This window comes from Gymnogyps californianus, chromosome 16 (genome assembly GCF_018139145.2).
Source record: "Gymnogyps californianus isolate 813 chromosome 16, ASM1813914v2, whole genome shotgun sequence".
NCBI classification, from domain to species: domain Eukaryota; kingdom Metazoa; phylum Chordata; class Aves; order Accipitriformes; family Cathartidae; genus Gymnogyps; species Gymnogyps californianus.
The window spans coordinates 1,821,639-1,836,309 of record NC_059486.1 but is presented as its reverse complement, the minus strand read 5'-3'; the positions used below and the strand labels follow the sequence as shown (position 1 = coordinate 1,836,309).

The window sequence follows — 14,671 nt, the reverse complement described above, 5'->3', positions numbered from 1 at the left end:
GGAGGGAAAAGGAGAGCCAGGAGCTGTGGGGGAAGCAGAGACCCCCAGCCCTTCCCCAGCAGGGCTGGGGTGCAGGCAGGGAGCAAGCCCCTCCGATTGCAGGCAGACACCCCGGCGCAGACCCCCCCCCCCCCGCTCACTGCAGGGGTGAGATCTTCAGGGGAATCATTATCCGTGACTCCATGGTCCGGATCAGCGGGACTGGAAAAGAAAGCGAGAGATAGGTGAGGGTGGGGGTCCCCGGTGTAGGCAGGGGGTCCCCAGTGTGGGCAGGGGGTCCCGCTCACCCGTGTAGTACACGTTCTCATCCCAGCCCCTCTTCCTCCAGGCCGCGTTCCTCGTCTCCTCCCGGGACTGCAGGTCCTTGTAGGCTGCGGGGAGGGGATGGGGCTGGCACCCAGGGCCCCCCCCCCCCCCACACACACACACAGCCCCCCCGGCGGGGGTACCCCAGGGGGTGACACGGGCGGCGGGGGGAGCTCGCTTACCCCAGAGGTGGTGCACGACGTACAGCTCCCCGATCTGGGAGAAGAACCCGCCGACCGCCTCCTGGTTCTCCTGCCGGTACTTAATGGCCCGAGCCCTGGCACCCAGCGGGAGAAATAGGGGGGGGGGGGGAGTTGCCCGAGGGGCCCCCCCTGCTCCAGGGGGACCTTTTCCCACCTTGGCTCCCTCCGTGCCGGGAAAACACTTGCTTACCAGTTGTTGCCCCATTCGATCATGGTCCCTGGCTGAAAACAGAGAAAAAAAAAAAAAAATACAGTGTGAGCAGCCGGATCCTGCCTGCTCCCCCTCCTTGGGGTCTCCTCACCGAGGAGGGAGGAATTTGGGGGGCTGCCCCCCAAAATACCAGGCAGGACCCCCACCCTGGGGATATAACGATCCGAAGGCCACCCCGAGGCGCGGGCTGGCCCCCCACAACCGCTCACCTTCAGCTTGTAGGTCCTCAGCTCGTAGATGTTGGGTCCTTGGCGGGGCAGGGGCTCGTTCCAGAAGCTGAACTCCAGGAGCAGCTGGTTCCGGCGGGATAGCAGCATCCGGCTCCTCTCCTTACGGAAGTCCAGGTATTCCTGGGGACAGCCCCAGCCGGGGGTTTCGGGGTGGGGGCGAACGCGACCCGGGCCGGAGGGGTGCAGGCAGAGGTGAAGGGCAGAGCTTGGGCGGCTCGCCCCGATCCCGGTGGTACCTTATTCTGCTTGAGCTTGTTCATGCAGTCCATGAGGGCCGGGTACCCGCCCGAGAAGCGCCAGAGGTGCACTGGAAGGAGAGCATGGGGCTGGGGAGGGTGGGCAGCACCCCAAAAGCCCACCCGGCAGCTCCCACCCCTCTCCCCCTGTGCGACAGCCAGCTCCGGGCACAAGCTGAGGTCTTCGCCTTCGCTCTCAGCCCCTCTGGCAGCGGAGGCACTGGGAACCGCTGCCTGCCTGCCCTCACCTGCCTGGTCCTGCTCGCCGTACCACGTGTTCCAGTTCCCCACCAGGTCGCAGGGGTAGTCAGCATCCGAGTGGAGCTTGGGGAGCACCTCCTCTCTGCAGGGGCACGGGGGGGGTAGCTGGAAGGGGGGGCAGCCACCCCAAAACACTCCCGATACCCCCATTTGCCCTTCCAGCCCAGTACGAGGGGTCTGGGCATGGAAGGGTCTGTCCTAACGGGACCTGGAGCAGCCCTGAGGGGTGCACCCATTTCACAGGGAGGGAAACTGAGGCAAGGAGCAGGGGCACAGACCCACCCGGGGTCTCGAGGAGCTCTGCACAAGCCCTCCCACCCCCCTCGCTCCAGCACAGCACCCCAACACCCCACTGGGACCCCGGGCAGCCCCTCCCCGGACACGCAGCGGGGCTCACGTCAGGCTGTTGTACGCGTCCAGGCACTCCGGCTTCACGTTGTGAACTGCAGGGAGACGAGAGAGGGGCTGCCAGGGTGGGAGCCGAGGCCCTTGGGGTGAGGGGGGGGGGTCCCCAGAGGTGAGGAGGGCCCAAGCACAGTGGGGTGCACCCCATCTGCGCTCACCCCCCAGCCCCTTCCTCCCTTCAAGGCCGCTCACACTGGATCTTGTAGAGGTTGCTGGTCTCCTTCTTGGAGAGGAGGTTGGAATGGGCATCCTTGCGGGGATCCACCTTGTGCACAAAGAGGGAGCGGAACCAGCTGCCCTCGGCGTCCCTCGAGTACCCCCTGCGAGACAGCGGGTCAGCACGGGGCGGGGGGGAGCACCCGCTGACACCCCCTCGCTGGAGGAAACACCGGCAGCTCTGCCCGGGAACGACCGGCTGGAGAACAAAACGGGACCCAAAGGCCGTGCTGCCGGTCCTGCCTTCCTGGCTCCGCAGGCAGCTGCCTGCATCGTCCGGCTGCCAGGGAGCACTGTCCATCTCGGGGGGGCTTCACTGGGTTTCATTCAGTTCATCTCAGGGAGGAGCTGAGGCACAGCGCTGCCTGGCCCGTTTTTGTAGGGGGTGTGTGGGAAAAACGAAGGCCGCAGCTCTCCCCATCCCAGGCTGCCGGGGGGGGGGTTTGGCCCATGCTGCCCCGACCGGAGCCAGGGCACCAGGCTGGCCCCGAGGGGGCAAGGGGGGCAGCCCCCCACCCAGCCTGCCCCCCAAGGGGATCCCCCTCAGCCCCAGCAACCGCTCTGGCCGGCGGTGACCCTCTCCGCGGTGGGGCAGACCCGCTGCCCCATGGGCCCAGCCTCGCCGGTGCCCCCCCAGAAGGATGCGGGGGCCGGGGGCAGCGGGGGCCTCCCCGGGCGGGAGGCGGCAGTGGCCCCTCCGCCCCCTCCCCCGCCCCACGGCCACGCTGCCAGCCAGACCTTTGCCCGCCGGGCTGCCCCGCCTGGTGAGGCATTAACAGCGGGACCCACGCCCGCCCGGCACCGCGCCAGGGCCCGGGCCCGCCCGCCGGGAGCGGCCCTCAGCCCGCTGAGGGGAACCGGGGGGGGGGTGTGGAACGTGGGGTCTGAGGGGGGGGAAGCGGGGTGGGGGGGAATTAGGGGCGGGGGCCGGGCCGGGGGTGGCCGGGGAACCCGGGCCGGCCCCGCTCACCGCGCTCCGCCGGGGGCCCCGCCGCCGCCGCCCCGCAGCAGCCGCAGCAACGCCGCGCTCCCGTTCGCCCGCGCCGCCGCCATCTTCCCCCGCAGCGGGGCGGGGCCTAGCGAAGGGGCGGGGTTTAATTAAACTCCGCCCATCAGTCCGGCCACGCCCTCCAGGGGCGCGGCGGCCCCCGCCCTTCCCTCAGAAGCTGGCCTGGAGAAGGGTGATTCTGATTGGCCGCCGCGCCCCGCGGCCGGCCACACCTTCTCGCTCCCAGCCCCGCCCACTCGCCCCCGCCCGCGGCCAGAGCGAGGTCTCATTGGCTGCCGGCGGGGAGGCGGTGCCCGGGGAGGGCAGGGCCCCATCTGAGCCCTCGCATGCCAGCAGCCAATCAGAAGAGTCAGTTGGAGAGGGCAGTGTCTGATTGGCCGCGACGTCTCGCCCCGCCGCATCAGGCCCCCTGCCGTCCAGAGGGGGCAGCTGCTGGTTGGTCGTTGCTCCAGGGGGGCGGAGCTCCCTTGGGCTCCTCCCTAGGGAAGGCGGGGTCAGGATGGGGCGTGGCCGGGGGGGTGTCCCGCGGGCGGGGGAGCAGGGACCGGGGCCGGGACCCACAGCGGGACCCACACCCACCTGCTGCGGCGGCGACGGCACCCACGGGGGGCCCCCGCGGCTCCCCCCGCGTGTCCTCGGTCCCGCAGGGCCCCCCCGGGCCGGGGCCTCCTCCTGGGGTAGGGGTGCCTGCGATGAGGGCACGGGGCACCCGCTGCTCCGTCCTGCCCCACAGCTTCCCCCCATCACCCCTCCTGCCCCATAGCCTCCCAGACCTGCCCCATAGCCCCGTGGGGTGCCCTGCCCCTGGGGTGTTTGGGGTCCCCCAGGTACTCTGGTGGAGGGGGTAACAGAGCCCCCCAGAATCCCCCACAGTGGGACACGGGGGTCCCCGGGGTATGGGAGTGCCACCCTGGCCAGACCCCTCAGCTGCTGCTCCTGGGGGCACCACGGCACCCACCGGCACCCATGGGGCACCCCAAGACCTACAGGACCCCAGGACAGAGGGTGTTGGAACAGCTTGGGGGGCACCTGGGGTTAGATTGGGGGTTGGGGGTACCTACTCCACCCCCACCCCCCCCAGTCCCCAAATGCCACAGAATGGGGGGGAGGAAGCTGGTTTGGGGGTCACTCTGGTGGGAGGGTCACCCCCCAGTGCCCCCCACCGAGCTCACCTTGCTGGGGGGCAGTGGAGGGACCGGTGGGCGGCGAGGAGGGGGCATGGGGGGGGCTCCCAGCTCCTCACCCGGGGGGCACAGGGAGCACCAGCCGGGGGGGTGGGCGGGCAATGGGGGTGAGGGGGGACCCACACTCTGGGGTTCCTGGGGCGTCTGCAGGGAGAGGGAGCGGGGGGAGCTGGGGAGGGGGGAGAAAACAGGGGTTAAAGGGTTAACCGCCCCTCAGACCCCCCCCAAGCACTCTGTGACCCCCCCCCCCAACCCCCCAAACCCTCTCTGACCCCCCTGGTGCCCCGAACCACCTCCTGCCCCCTGGGATTCCCCAAACCTCCCCCCCCCCCCCCAGGCCCCCCATCTCCCCTCCATGGGCCCAAGCCCCCCGGTGCCCCCGTGCCCCCGGTGCCCCCCGGTACCCCGTTTACCCGGGCAGGGGTGATGCGCCCTGGCGCAGGGCGCAGACCCAAGCGTTCAGCTCCTCGGGGGTCTCGGCCCCCAGGCAGTACGTTCGCATCCCGGGGTGCTCAGCCTGGGGATTGGGGGGGGGGGGCCATGGTGGAGGGGACCCAGGCATCCGGGCCTTGTCCCTGCCACCCAGGGCACCCCCAGATCTGGGGATCCAGGGGGGCCGGGGCTGACCGTGAAGAGGAAACGGGGGGCGCGGGGGACGGGGGGCAGGACGCGGATCTCGTAGCCGGGCAGGGGAGGCCACCCCGCACTCGCTGCTCGCTGCTGTCTGGGGGGCAGAGGGATCTCAGGGGGTGGGGAACCCCCAGGGACCCCATCGGCACCCCGAGACCCCCAGCACCATCAAGGGAACACCGGGGACCTCCTTTGAGTCCCACCGGCTGCCCCCAAACCTCCCGGGGCCCCTCAGACCTCAGCCCCCCCCCAGGGACCCCTTCAGCCCCTCAGGGACCCCCAATCCCCCCCAGGGATCCCTGGCCTCCCCAGAGACCCCCCAGGGACCCCAGGTGACCCAAGTCCCCCCTCACCCCCAGGTCCCCATGCCCCCAGGGTGTCCTGCCCCCCCTGGGACACCCCGGCCCCCCCTTACCCCGGTAGTAGTAGAGGCAGAGATCGACCAGCACAAACCAGCGGCGCTTCCAGAGCCGCAGCCCCGAGCTGTCCTGGGGGAGGGGACAGGGCTGAGCCCCCCAGCCCATCACCCCCCCGGGCCCCCCTGCTGCCCCAGACCCCGAATCCCTTCTGATCCCCCAAATCCCATAACCCCCCAGCACCCCCCACTACCCTAGACCCCTCCAAGACCTCTCTGATCCCCCAAACCCCATAACCCCCCCAGCACCCCCTGCCATCCCAGACCCCCCCAAACCCCATAACAACCCCCAGCACCCTGCACTGCCCCAGACCCCCCAACTCTCTCTGATCCCCCAAACCCCATAACCCCCCAAACCCCATAACCCCACCGCCACCCACCACCACCCCAGACCCCCAACCCTCTCCGATCCCCCAAACCTCATACCCCCCAGCACCCCCCCCACTCCAGACCCCCTCAAACCCTGCACGCCCCCCAGCACCCACCACCCCCAGATCCCCCCAAACCCCATAACCCCCCCAGCACCCCACCACCCCCCCAGACCCCCCCACTCCCCTCTGATCCCCCAGACCCCATAACCTCCCCCAGCACCCCCACCTCAGACCCACCCCCCTTCCCCAAACCCCATACACCCCCCCAGCACCCACCACCCCCCCAGATCCCCCAAACCCCATAACCCCCCCAGCACCCCTACCTCAGACCCCCCCCCAAACCCCATACACCCCCCCAGCACCCACCCCCCCAGATCCCCCCAGACCCCATAACCCCCCCAGCACCCCCACCTCAGACAGCCCCCCCCCCCAAACCCCATACCCCCCCCGGACTCCCCACCCCATAACCTGCCCTGCCCCCCCCGCCCTCCCCAGCCCCCCCAGCCCCACGCCCCCCCCCGCCCCACCTGCTTGTGCAGCCAGCCCCGCATGGCGGGGGGGGCGCGGGGGTCCCTGCGCAGCGCCTGCCCCCCCTTCCCGAAGGCGTGGACCCGCGGCACGGGCCGGCAGGGCTGGGCAGGGGCTTCACCCAGAGCGGGGGCTCCGAGGGGGGGGGGTCCCCCCCTCCTCCCCCTCCGACCAGCCCCCCTACCCCAATTCACCTGTACACCCCACAATGACACCCCCCCCCAACTCTCCAGGGCTTCCCTTGGCCCCCCCCATGCCCCCCTTGTACCCCATAGGTCCCGATGGTCCCCTGGGCTCCCTTGGGCCCCCCTATATTTCCCCCATAACTCCCTACGGCCCCCCCAGCCCCCCTGAGCCCCCTTGGCTCCCCCATACCCCCCCCATAGCTCCCTATGACCCCCCAGCCCCCACGGCCCCCCATAGCTCCCCATGGCCCCCCCATAGCTCCCCATGACCCCCCAGCCCCCATGACCCCCCCCATAGCTCCCCATGACCCCCCCAGCCCCCCTAGTCATCCTTGGACCCCCCCATGCCCCCCCCTAGCTCCCCATACCACCCCCAGCCCCTATGGCCCCCATAGCTCCCCATACCCCCCCCATAGCTCCCTATGACCCCCCCAGCCCCCATGGCCCCCCCATAGCTCCCCATGACCCCCCCCCATAGCTCCCCATGACCCTCCCAGCCTCCCTGGTCACCCTTGGACCCCCCCCATGCCCCCTCCTAGCTCTCCATACCACCCCCAGCCCCTATGGCCCCCATACCTCCCCATGCCCCCCCCCCCAGCTCCCCCCTCCCATGCCCCCCCCCCCCCCCCGTGCCCACCTGGGTGCCCGGGCCGTGGGTGCCGGCGGGGGCGAGGGCCCGGCGGGGGGGCTCGTCGTCGTCTGCCATGGGGGTTCTGCGGGGGCAGCGGGGATGGGGGGGGGGGGACGGGGACACACACATCAATGTCCCCATTGTCCCCGCGGGGACAGAGGCCCCGTTCTTCCCGCTGCGGGGGCGCCCGGGCTGCCGGGGCCGGCGGGGGCGGGGGCCGCTCCCCGACCGCCTGGGTCCCCCCCGGGGGGGGGGGGGGTGAGGGGGCTGCTCTGCTCACCTGCCCGCTGGGGGGGGCCGGGGGGGCTTCTCGCCTCCCGCTGCTCCCCTTCCCCCGTCTGCTCCTGCCGGGGTTCAGGTCCGTCCCCTTACCCCGTGCTGGTCCCAGTTCCCGTCCCGTTATCCCCGTGCTGGTCCCAGTTCCCGTCCCGGTAACCCTGAGCTGGTCCTAGTTCCCGTCCCGTTATCCCCGTGCTGGTCCCAGTCCCTGTCCCGTTATCCCCGTGCTGGTCCCAGTCCCATCCCGTTATCCCCGTGCTGATCCCAGTTTCCATCCCGTTATCCCCGTGCTGGTCCCAGTTCCCATCCCGTTATCCCCGTGCTGGTCCCAGTTCCCGTCCCGGTAACCCTGAGCTGGTCCCAGTTGCCATCCCACTACCGCCACGCTGATCTGCGTCCCAGTCCTGTCCTCTTACCCTGATGCTGGTCCAAGTCGCCATCCCATCATCCCAGTGCCGGTCCCTATCCCCCGGTCCCAGTTCCATTATCGCAGCGCTGGTTCTGCTCCCAGTCCCATCCCATTATCCAGCGCTAGCCCCAGTCCCAGTCCCATACCGCTATCCCAGTGCTGGTCCTGGCCCTCCGGTCCCAGCCCTGTTAGCCCGGTACTGGTCCCAGTCCTGTCAGCCCGGTACTGGTCCCAGTCCTGTCCTGTTATCCCAGTGCTGGTCCTGGTCCCGTTGTCCCGGTGCTAGTCCCAGTCCCGCCCCGTGTCCCCGGCCGCCGGTCCCAGTCTCTGCCCCCACCCGCCCCGGGGACGAACTGGGCAGCGCCCGCCGGGGGCGGGACGAGCCCGGACGCCCGGGTCCCCCCGAGAACGCCTGGGTCCCCTCGCCCGGGCACCTCCCGGGAGCAGAAGGTCCCCTCGGGCCCCCGGGAGGGCACCTGCGGCGGGGGGGGACAGCACCCCCTCACCCCGCGTCACCCGGGGACAGCCCGTCCTGCGGGGTGGCCCAACGGCAGCGGGGACACCCCACGGGAATGGGGACACCTCACGGCACCGGGGACACCCACGGCAGCGAGGACATCCCACGGCAGGGGGGGACACCCCAGGGCAGGGGGGACATCCCACGGATCGCGGGCACGCCGGGACACCGTGGGGCAGCCCAGCTCCGGCAGCGTCGGGGGGGTCCCGGGGCGTTCGGCTGCTGCCGGGTCCTAGTGCCCGGCCCCGCCCCGCCCCGCCCACCCCCTCCTACGCATGCGTCTGGCACCCTCGAGCGCGTCACGGCGCGGGGTGCCGCCCGCTCCGCCCGCCGCCAGGGGGCGCCACCGCCCCGCCCCGCTCCTTCCTCCCACAGAGCTGGGAGGTGGGCCCGCCTCTCTCCGCCCTCTTCCCTTGAGCGGCGTCCGCTTTTCCCAATCACAGCCGCTCCCGCTCCCTCTCCTCCATCACAGGCCTTCCCGTTGGCTGCCGCGCCGCGCGACCCGCGTGGCGGGGGCGGAACCAGGCCAGCGCGGGACCAATGGCGGGGCGGCGAGGGCGGGCGCAGCTCGGCGCGGCCCGGAGCGGCGGGGGCCCGGGCCCTCCCCGCCGCCATGGCGCTGCCGCCGCGCTGAGCTGCCTCCCCCGCCATGGCCGGGGCCATCGCGTCCCGCATGAGCTTCAGCTCGCTGAAGAGGAAGCAGCCCAAGACCTTCACGGTGCGCATCGCCACCATGGACGCCGAGATGGAGTTCAGCTGCGAGGTGACGGCCGGGGCGGCGGCGGCGGGCCGGGCCGGGCCGGCGCTCCCGGGGGGGGGCCCGCTGAGGTGGGCCGCACCCCCCGCACCCCCGCCGGCTTCCGCGGTCTCTCCCGCCCGCCCGGGGGCTTCCCCTGGGCCGGTAGCAGGCCTAAACCCGGCTGTGGGGCCGGGCCGCCGGCGGGAGCGGGGGGCTGCGGCCCGGTGCCCCGCGGAGGGCGGCGGGGAAGCGGGAGCGGGCGCTGAGGGGGGCTCAGGCCTGCGCTGGGCGGGCTCCCCGGCCGCCCGTGGGAGGTACGCGGTCACGGAGCGACCCGCGGGGGGGCTGCGCGGAGGGACAGCGGACCGTGTGCGTTTCGGCTTTAACCTGGTCATAGTTCTGCTTTATTCTGGTTATAATTCAGGCTCGTTTTCTTTATAATTCAGCTTTATTTTGCCATCACAGCTGAAGTCGCCTGCTGCGCAGTAGCTGTCGTGAGGAGGCCGGGGCTTGTTGTATCCCAGGTGGCGAGGCTTGAACCCACGAGGGTCCAACTCAAAGCACTCCACGCACAACAATGAAATTTTCACGTTTTCAGGAGTTATTAGCTCAGTCCCGAGGATGAGGGGTGTTCCTGGGGGGTTGTGTCCTGGTGCCCGCTCCCGTCGCGTCTGGTTTTTCTCTGATGCTTTCCTTTTTTGGGCCCTTGGTCATTCTTAAAACATTCTCCTCTAGGCGGTTGCCGTCAGGCCCCAGGGGTCTGGTTTGTTGTTGCCCCCATCTAGAGGGATTGGACACGCAAATGTCAAAAGCCGTCTCTACCCAGTTTAACTTTTTTATTTAATAGTTTGTATTTCATTAGTCTGATCCAAATCTTGATGGAATTCCAGTGCCCATAAGCTGCGGGGTGTTTGTTATCGTACATTTTCTTGCTCTCGAAGTCTGTTGTCAGCTCTGAAGAACTTTCTGCCTTTCCTAGGGATTAAGGATTTATTTTAGACAGTAGTTGTGCGAGCTTCCCACTGTTACGCTGCCAGGAGAGTTTAAGTGTCCTGGCTCCGTTCTTGCATGTTTTTCCGAGGCTGCCAGTAATAATGTATGATGAAAAGTAAATAATTCTTTTTTTTTTTTAATGGTGCAGCTGCTTGTCTTTTCATGTTGGGATTAGGGTGTTTGCGCAGCAGTAAGGCAGCGCTCTCGGGTGGGATTTGACCGTGCAACTTGTGCATCTTCAGATGACTTTCCGGGGAGGTTCCTGCCAGAAAAGCTTGTCGCTGCAGATAGACTTCTCCAGCCCTTCTGGAAACGCAGGAAGGAGCTCGCGAACTGCGTGTCTGGTCTTGCTCAGGTCTCCTGTATCTTGTCGGAGCTGGTGCACGAGGGATGCGCGGGGGAATTCAGGCGTCGTCCTTCAGCGCAGAGTGCTCGAGCGGAGGGGAGGGAAATAGTTGGGTGCAGGTGGGTGATGGGGCTGTTTCACACCATGCTTAGTGCAGGTGAGGTGTGTTTTATTCAAGGACAGGGCAGCCCAGCTTGAGGTGTGAGTTTTATTCAAGCTTTATTCAAGCAGTCCAGCTCCCTGACTGGGTCTCTGCCCCGTCTTTGTCTCGTTGTTGTACGGCTCTGGGGAAAGCTCCTTGGCTTGCTGGCTCTGCAGAAGTGCAGCAAGCCCAACGCCTGACGTTGCAGACGGATCAGACGCACCTTGCGGCCTCGAGTCGCTGGGCCTGATGTGAGGGAGGGGATGGGAAGGTGGCCCAGGGAAGGGCTTGGCTTGGTCCTCGCCGCGGCAGCCCACGGTGAGATCTGGAGCCAGGAGCAGAGCTTGCGCCCGCGGTGGTCTCGGCTGCCCCGCCTGAAAGTCGAAGGGGTGGGAGAGTCGATGATCTGGGGAGGACCACGCTCCCCCCTGAAGGGATCCGGCCCCTGTCCGAAGGTTGGCTGGGCTCAGGCCCTGGAGGGGCGAGATGGGCGAGGAGCGAGCAGCACTATGTTTGCCCAAGAATCTGTGTGTGCGTCGATGCAGTGGGCTTCTTCAGGCGGGAAGGAGGACTGCTGACCTGAGCAGGAGGCTGTGGAGGGTGAAACCTCTGCCGCGCAAACACTCTTTAGCAGATTAGTGGAAGGAGGTGCAGCAGGAGTCTGGCTGTCGTGCTGTTTGGGGGGCTCTTGAGATGTGTTTTTGCGGCCCGTGAATGCTACCTCGTGCTGACAGGGACGGAGAGCTGATGGCTTGTTGGAGGTCTCGTCGGTAGCCTGCTCCTGGGGGCACACCACTGTCTGCTGAGCCGGGCAGGGGGAACTGCCGCTGCCTCTTGGCCTCTGCTGCCTGTGCTCGTCCCCTCCCTCTCTGCTGTTGCTGCTCTCTGGCCACGGGCACCTCCTGGCTCCACCGAGGGAATGAGCTGGGGGTTCAGCAATTCCTCTGCGAGGCCAGCAGTCCCGGGGTCGTACCTCTGGTTGGGTTTTGCTGCGTACCTGGTGTGCTGGAGCCTGCTCCCTGCCTCGGGCTTCAAACCCCACAGAACACAGCAGCCGAGCAGGCGGAGGAAGGAGTGCAGGTATGTTTTGCTGCCTAATCCACGCTGACACCTCGGCTTCACCCCAGGTTACCTGTCCAAATGGCCTTGCGAAGGAGCCCTGCCTGCTCAGCAGCCGTTCTGGGGAGCATGGTTTGCTTGAGCCTCGGGAGCTGTGAGGTGGGTGTTCGGAGCAGGATGGGGCAGTGGGAAATTGCTGCTCCCTCCTGCATCCTCCACGTGCCGGGGCTGCGGGTCCCCGGGGAGGAGAGGCTGCGGTCCAGGCAGAGCAGGCCGATTTCTGTCATCCCGCCATGCCATCTTGTCATGCCCTCGGTCCCATCCACTTCCAGAAGCCCCCGTCCTCCCTCCACCCATTGCAAATCGCCACAGCTCGTCTCTGTGCCCTACCTCTGCACTTCCAGCCTTGCTTCAAGCATTGCCATGTTGCTTTTGCCCCCCTTTTCCTTCTTCAGAAGCTGGATGCATGGCCGGTGAGTGGTCCGGGGGGTGTGTGGCTGTTCTGGGGTGGCTGATGCTATGCGTGCTGGTCTTCAGCGTAGCTTAATCGGTGGCTTCGTGGATGGGTATTGATCGTGTCGCTGGTAAACATGTTTGAGCGATCAGCGCTTTGCTGTAGCGGCTTTTCTGTGTGAGATTAGTATAACTGATGTTTTTTCTTTAAACTCTGTTCCAGAGCTCTCGAGGTGTGCTCTGTGTTGTCACGAGTTAGACTTCCCAGCCCCGCCGGGCAGGACAGAGGTGATGTCCTCACCTCGAGACAGTGACAGCAGAGGCCCGAGACCTCGAGGCTGGCCAGGCAGCTGGAAATGGCAGAGGCCGCAGGGTGTAAGACCTGGCAGGGCCCGGCCGGGCAGTGTGGCGGGCGTCTGGGGCTACCGAGGTCTGCCCCGGCCCTCGGGGAGAGCGTGTGGAGCAGCTGAGAGATCTGAATCCGTAACCTGCTCTGGCTTGACGGCTGACGCTCGGGGCTGGACTGAAGGTCGCTCGGTACAAACTGTAGAGCCCCGGCTCCTGTCCCAGCAGTCCCTCTTCTTCTGACCCCACCAACACCGCTGTAGCTGGGGGCACCTCAGTTTTCTGTGTTAATTTTTCAATCTGCCCGGTTGAAATTCCCAGCTGTGCATTTTAAGAGATTAAACCTGCTTTGCATCTGTTTACTCTGCAAATGATGTCTCTAAATTGAGGCTAAATCTAAAATAATTCATGGAAATGAAATCTTAATCTTTCTAACACGGTGATGAAGCTTAATAATCACAGTTGGGGTTTCACTTTAAAGACTTATAATTTGTTTGGGGAAATCTTGAAGGCACAAAGTGAGTGTCTTCCTTTTTGTTCCTTCCATTGTGGCTGTTTGAGCCTGGTGCCTAATTAATTGATAGCATCTTGAGGAAGGATAGACATTTGCATAGCTCTTAAGATCCGCATCTTAAACCAATGCCTAGCTGCCCCACCTTCCCGAGAACACCCTGAAATAGCCCGTGCAGTCCCTCAGCTTTCTGTGCTTGGAGAGCAGCGCAAGAGAAATCTTGTTGAAAGACATTTAATGTTGATGTTCTCCTGCGATTAACACCGTGATAGGCGGTACGCTGCTTGAGTACCGATTCGGGAAGCTGTTTTAAGCGGCAGTAGTGTAAAGCAGAGCTTGCCAGGGTGTGGTACTCTCACTAATGGCTTGATGTCAGTTCAGAGTGCCATGCCAGGAGCCTGCCGTTCCCGATGGTTTCCTCTGCCGTTGCCACCCCAATGGTGAAACTTGCTGATGGTGTCCCTGAACCAAATTAAAGTAGTCGATGTGGCAAAGGTAATGTGATTTTGGTGGTGCCTCTCTAGATGAGGTAGTCGCTTATCTGTTATCTCTGGCATAACATCTTAAAACCCTGCGGTATTTTTGAGTCCATGTCTTCCAAGGCATCGTTCTGTCTGTCCCTCTGGTGGGATGGCGGTGGTGTAGTGCTCCCGCTGTCAGGTTGGTCTCACGCACTCTGTGATTTTTTTTTTTTCCTCCAAGAACCAAGTTCCTTGGTTGATAGGAGAACCCATCAACCTTTCTTTTGGTCTTGTGCATGTCTTTGCCTATTTCTGCCTCTCGCAGTGGTCAGTCGGGTTAGTGGCTCTCCGTCTCCAGAGCCACAGCACCTTTTCTGAAGGGTGAGTTTTTTCTTTAGCCCTTTCTATCGTGCCTGTGATCTTGGGCCTGAAACTCCTGTAAGGATGGTTACTCCACCGGGGTGCAGCTAGCCACCCAGCTGCTTCCCAACCTTAGTCCTTTGACAGCAGCAGCTTCTGTGGGTCTTGAGTTAAAAATGAATAGAAAAGCTTTACAACCAGTGTAGAGAAACAGCTTAAGTGTTCAAGCAGCAAGAAGAGGCAAGTTTGGACTGATGTATTTGCTGGTCTAAACATGCATCCTGTTACTGCTTCAATGCTTAAGCTGTTCCTCTCTGTCCAGAGAATAATCTTGGTTGGAAGGGATCTTTTTAGCCCGGTGCCCCACTCGGTGCAGGGCCAGTTGGATGAGGTTGGTTGTAAAGCTTTTCTGTTTGCTTGTAAGTAGACGAGACCCAATTTCAGCAGCGTGCGGCCAAGCGTTAGTCTCTTTGTTAACAGACGTAGGGAGTTATGTGGCTGAGCTGCAAAAGCTCATCCTCTGAAACAGGAGCAAGCGAAGATTTGGCGGTACAAACCTGAGGCCAAGTAAGTTTTTGAGTAAGAACTGGTGCAGTAAATCAGGGTCGAGTTTTGAGCTCTGTCCAGTCACTGCACCAAAATAAAAAGGCAAGAGAAGGAAACCGGGGAGCGGAGTGCCCCCAGCTTCCTTCTGCATTGCCGAATACTTGGAAGGGGTTTTATAAAGATCCTTCCATACCCGGTTAAATGTTTAGCAGTAGCTCAGTGATGCTAGTAGGGGTAGTGACCTCTCTCGATGCCGCTAAGCTTCTGCAAGCAGGCAGAAAGTTAACTGGAAAAGACGAATCTGTGGGCAGTAACAGCTATTTTAAAAAGCTGAGAGAAATAATCCCCCTCAGCTACGAAATGATCTTCAGTAAATTGTTGGGATACCAGCTGTCAAGTTAATGTTCTGGCTCCTTTAGTGCATCCATCTGCCCCGATCCTGCGTCAGCTCTCTGCGAGCGCTCAGTGCTGTTTGGTTGCTGCTGATCTC

The 14,671-nt window shown here is 65.0% G+C and overlaps 2 protein-coding genes across 6 annotated transcripts in view; one reads left to right on the top strand and one right to left on the bottom strand.

The window, feature by feature from the left end:
* Nucleotides 1–136: 136 nt before the first annotated feature.
* On the bottom strand, nucleotides 137–3,126 carry NIPSNAP1 (nipsnap homolog 1). Its single transcript, XM_050906541.1, has 10 exons — nucleotides 3,039–3,126; nucleotides 2,045–2,172; nucleotides 1,845–1,890; nucleotides 1,435–1,529; nucleotides 1,187–1,257; nucleotides 930–1,070; nucleotides 700–731; nucleotides 489–583; nucleotides 288–371; nucleotides 137–201 (listed from the first exon to the last, which is right to left on the bottom strand). Exons 1-10 carry the CDS (start codon nucleotides 3,119–3,121, stop codon nucleotides 137–139), a joined length of 840 nt encoding a protein of 279 aa, XP_050762498.1. The 5' UTR covers nucleotides 3,122–3,126.
* A 5,735-nt stretch (nucleotides 3,127–8,861) lies between these two features.
* NF2 (NF2, moesin-ezrin-radixin like (MERLIN) tumor suppressor) overlaps nucleotides 8,862–14,671 on the top strand; it is a 49,028-nt gene continuing 43,218 nt past the window's right edge. For all 5 annotated transcript variants that reach the window (XM_050906467.1, XM_050906464.1, XM_050906465.1 and 2 more), the window contains exon 1: nucleotides 8,862–8,989. In XM_050906467.1, coding sequence (XP_050762424.1) covers nucleotides 8,876–8,989 — 114 coding nt within the window. In that variant the 5' untranslated portion in view covers nucleotides 8,862–8,875. The remainder of the gene's footprint in view (nucleotides 8,990–14,671) is intronic.

Excerpts from the sequence above, each read along its gene's own strand:
- NIPSNAP1 (XM_050906541.1), bottom strand. The coding sequence starts at position 3,121 with ATGGCGGCGGCGCGGGCGAACGGGAGCGCGGCGTTGCTGCGGCTGCTG. Across the intron at positions 2,173-3,038 it reads GGGGCCCCCGGCGGAGCGCG|GGGGTACTCGAGGGACGCCG; the intron begins GTGAGCGGGGCC and ends GCTGTCTCGCAG. Across the intron at positions 372-488 it reads CGTCGTGCACCACCTCTGGG|CCTACAAGGACCTGCAGTCC; the intron begins GTAAGCGAGCTC and ends CCCTCCCCGCAG.